This window comes from Elephantulus edwardii, unplaced genomic scaffold (genome assembly GCF_000299155.1).
Source record: "Elephantulus edwardii isolate Elephantulus edwardi_28Jun2011 unplaced genomic scaffold, EleEdw1.0 scaffold00055, whole genome shotgun sequence".
Lineage (NCBI taxonomy): Eukaryota > Metazoa > Chordata > Mammalia > Macroscelidea > Macroscelididae > Elephantulus > Elephantulus edwardii.
In genome coordinates this window covers 8,938,945-8,942,634 of record NW_006399805.1, presented here as the reverse complement: position 1 = coordinate 8,942,634, position 3,690 = coordinate 8,938,945, and the positions used below count along the sequence as shown (strand labels likewise).

At 52.4% G+C, this 3,690-nt stretch overlaps 1 protein-coding gene across 1 annotated transcript in view; it reads right to left on the bottom strand.

Annotated features, from left to right (window-relative positions):
- Positions 1 to 341: 341 nt before the first annotated feature.
- TRIM24 (tripartite motif containing 24) overlaps positions 342 to 3,690 on the bottom strand; it is a gene marked incomplete at its 5' end in the record, with an annotated part of 57,003 nt that continues 53,654 nt past the window's right edge. The window contains 3 exons of the mRNA XM_006887212.1: positions 342 to 489; positions 1,336 to 1,524; positions 1,677 to 1,877. Of these exons, the coding sequence (XP_006887274.1) occupies positions 342 to 489; positions 1,336 to 1,524; positions 1,677 to 1,877 (538 nt within the window). The remainder of the gene's footprint in view (positions 490 to 1,335; positions 1,525 to 1,676; positions 1,878 to 3,690) is intronic.

Sequence of the window (3,690 nt, the reverse complement as noted above, 5' to 3'; positions counted from 1 at the left end):
AAGATCCGACGTGTTCACAATCTGTTGCAGTTAGAACCGACTCACGGCTGGTCCTCTACTGGGTCTGAGGCTGTAGAACCATTAACCGCCTTTCTCCCGTGGAGGTGCTGGTGCACTCAGACGGCCAGAGGCACATGGTCTTTGGGTTTGCAGGGGAACTCCCAACACGCAGGCCCCCTGAGCTCCCGTGTTAAAGAGAACAGAAGCAAATTCCTGAAATGGCATACCTCTTCGGAAGCCCAATCCGCTGGCCCAGCCCTTCTGGCGTGTTCCTCAAGGCCCCTGAACACTGCTTGCTGAGTGGCGGCGCCCTGGCCTTTCTTGCCACACAGCTGTGTCCATTACCCAGTGGGCTGGGTTCTTGGTGGAAGCAAAGAAACCTGCCCTGTGACGGAGTCAGGGCCTTCACAAAGGTGCAGGGAAGTCTTAGGGGCAGGGCCATCTGTTTTGCTGGAAACCTGCTCCCGGTTCCCACATTTGTGCAGGTTGCTGGAGTCAGGGGTGGGCTGAGGGGAGTGTCTGCCGAGCAGAGGCTGGTCACTGCCTCCCACCAGAGGGGGCGAGATCTGTGGTCCATCAAAGAACTTACCAGAGCCACTTGGGTGTGTCCACTTTCCTAGAGCTGAGCTGTAAAGCTTGGTGACATGCAGAGTTCCCTACAGGGGATCCTGACTCAGTTTGGAATTTGTATCTTCTGTAAAATAATCTGTTAATGATTCGTTATTGTTTCCCCCAACACCTCCCGCTAAAAACAGCATTATGCTTTTCAAGGTAACACTGGCTGCGGGTGGGTGGGTGGGAATCCCACTGGACAGCATACAATCTTTCCCATTAACACTCTCACGCTTGTTGGAAAACAGTCACAGTGAAAACCCAACAAAGTCAATTTTTATTAAAATCAGAGCACCAGTCTGTCCCGAAAGCTTAACAGAAAGAGGTGACAAGCAGTGCTGCCTCAGATGTCTTCATGGACAATGAAATTGTCCGCCCGACTGGCCAGTGAGAGGACACTGGAAGGTGCTGCATGCTTGTCAGTGTCCACTCACATGAGGTCATAAAATAGGTTTAGAAGTCTGCACACGGTTATTTAAAGGGGGGCAAAATGTCAGTAAAAATTTGCTGGCTGAGCACACTCGTCATCCATACCTCTATCCTCAGAACCTTCTAATTCCCTCACTTACAAGCAATACAGACTCGGGAAATGCAGGCGCTTCCCCTTTTTAACTCTTCCCTGCAGGGAAAACTAACGCCTTAGAGTAAGGGCTTCAAAGCATGGCACCGAGACGTGGATTCACCCAGGACGGTGGATGGCTCATCCTTGAGTGCAGTGCTGACCTTCCAGAGAGCACCTGGGGCTGCAGCTCGTCTACACTGCACGTGAAGGGAGGTGAGAGCACCCAGGGCTGCGGCTCGTCTACACTGCGCGCGCGTTGACGGAAGGTGAGAGTGCCTGGGGCTGCGGCTCGTCTACACTGCATGGGCGTGACGGGAGGTGAGAGTGCCCGGGGCTGCGGCTCGTCTACACTGCGTGCGTGTGACGGGAGGTGAGAGCGCCCAGGGCTGCGGCTCGTCTACACTGCGCGCGCGTTGACGGGAGGTGAGAGCGCCCGGGGCTGCAGCTCGTCTACACTGCATGTGACGGGAGGGGAGAGTGCCTGGGGCTGCGGCTCGTCTACACTGCGCGGGCGTGACGGGAGGTGAGAGCGCCCAGGGCTGCAGCTCGTCTACACTGCGTGCGTGTGACGGGAGGTGAGAGCACCCGGGGCTGCGGCTCGTCTACACTGCATGTGACGGGAGGGGAGAGTGCCTGGGGCTGCGGCTCGTCTACACTGCATGTGACGGGAGGGGAGAGTGCCTGGGGCTGCGGCTCGTCTACACTGCGTGGGCGTGACGGGAGGTGAGAGTGCCCGGGGCTGCGGCTCGCCTACACTGCGCGTGACGGGAGGTGAGAGCGCCCAGGGTTGCAGCAATGCAGCACGTCTACACTGCCATATGGCTGGACGTGTACAAGGTGCGCCATCATACTTTTTGGAGAATGTTATGACCACTAAAGTGGGACCCCTTTTTGCCTCACATACCCACCTTCCTGAGAAGCAGAACAAGCTAGCTCCAGGGCAAACACTGTCTCCTTTCATGTGGTGTATGCGAGTCCACCCCAACCACGGCTCCCCACACTGGATGTCTGGCTGCCACCTCCTTGCAGCACAGGAAGTTTTCCGGCATTAGGATTACTGGAAAGGTGGCTCTTGTCTGCCTTTCATCAGAAGACAAGGGAAAAGTGAAACTGGGATACAGTCTGAAGGGAGTAACCTGGCCCTGAACACAAGAGCGAGCTCTGAGGACTGCATAGATTCTGCCTCAGTCTCATGTAGGCATTAGGGGTCCCCCCCTTCACATCTAGTGTCCTAAAAACATCTCTGCGTGGCTCTAATTTACCCCAGGAGACAAGTCTAGAAGGACAGACGACAGTCCTCAGACCCAACCAGACTTATCAAATGCTCCTCCTCCGCAGCTGTGCTAGAGAGGTTTGAGTAAAAAAGGACCACTCAAAAAAGAAACAAACTAAATTAATAAAACGAAAAAAGGACCATTCAAAGGAATAGAGAAATGATACGTGTCATCATATAGACTGGTTCAGACAGCCTCTCGAGAACAAACGTCAAACGCACATTCAAAGGAGCACGACGGAGTTACATGGTTAGGACACACTGACGGAGTGGCTGCGGCTGAGGTCCCCACAAGTGGGAAATGGCTGGCGACAAGTTGCTTGCAAACCCAACTAGTCACAGAATACTTCAGAAGTGATCATTCTTCAGAAGCAATGCCATGTGGGTAAGATCAAGTCCTCCGCACTCAATCTACAGGAGGTCAGCAATCCAAAGACATTATTCCTTGAAGCTGGCATGATTTATTCTTTCAGCGAAACAGGGTTCCTTCCATCAATTCACGTTTTACAAAGGTTTCCTTTGGCCAACTAGAGATATCCATGTCTAAATATTTTGCCAAGACTTTGACGAGCACACGTCTTCCCTGACCTAGCCAAAAAAAACCCAATTTTCAATCTAATTCTTCCCACAAACTGCTGCTCCCAAACTCCACGTTCCTTCCACATTATAAAGGCAGATGGCACTGTCGGGGGTATAGTCCTTGCGAAGGAGCTCACAGTCACTGCCTAAAAAGAACCAGGGCCCTGTCCACGAGGCGGAACCCTCAGAGCAAGGCCCCGTCCATGAGGTGGCCAGTAGGGAGCTGAGGCAGCTCCACCAGGAGCTCATGGCGAAAAGAACACCCACTTGCCCCCAACAATCAACCACAGAGAAAGGAGGCCACATGTGGGCTCGGAGTCTTCCATGGAATCAACAGCACAAACTCAGAAACTAAGGAAAACAGTTTTGAAAGCCTGCTTTACACACTACTTCTACAGACAAGAAGGAAACAAAAAGCAAACCCAATCATTTGTTTTCCTGATTTTCTTTAATTCAGTTGCCATCTTACATGATACACTACTCGACGCCTTCTAATCTACCCTTTCTCGGCACTGTCAGCACCTCAGGACTCAACACCACTCACATTGATGGTGGACTTGTGTCAGCACTGCACACTTAACCCATCACCCCTCACGCTGGGCCACAGCTGACGGGGAGTGGTACTTTCTTTAAAAAAAAAAAAATTATTAAAATAAAATAAAAG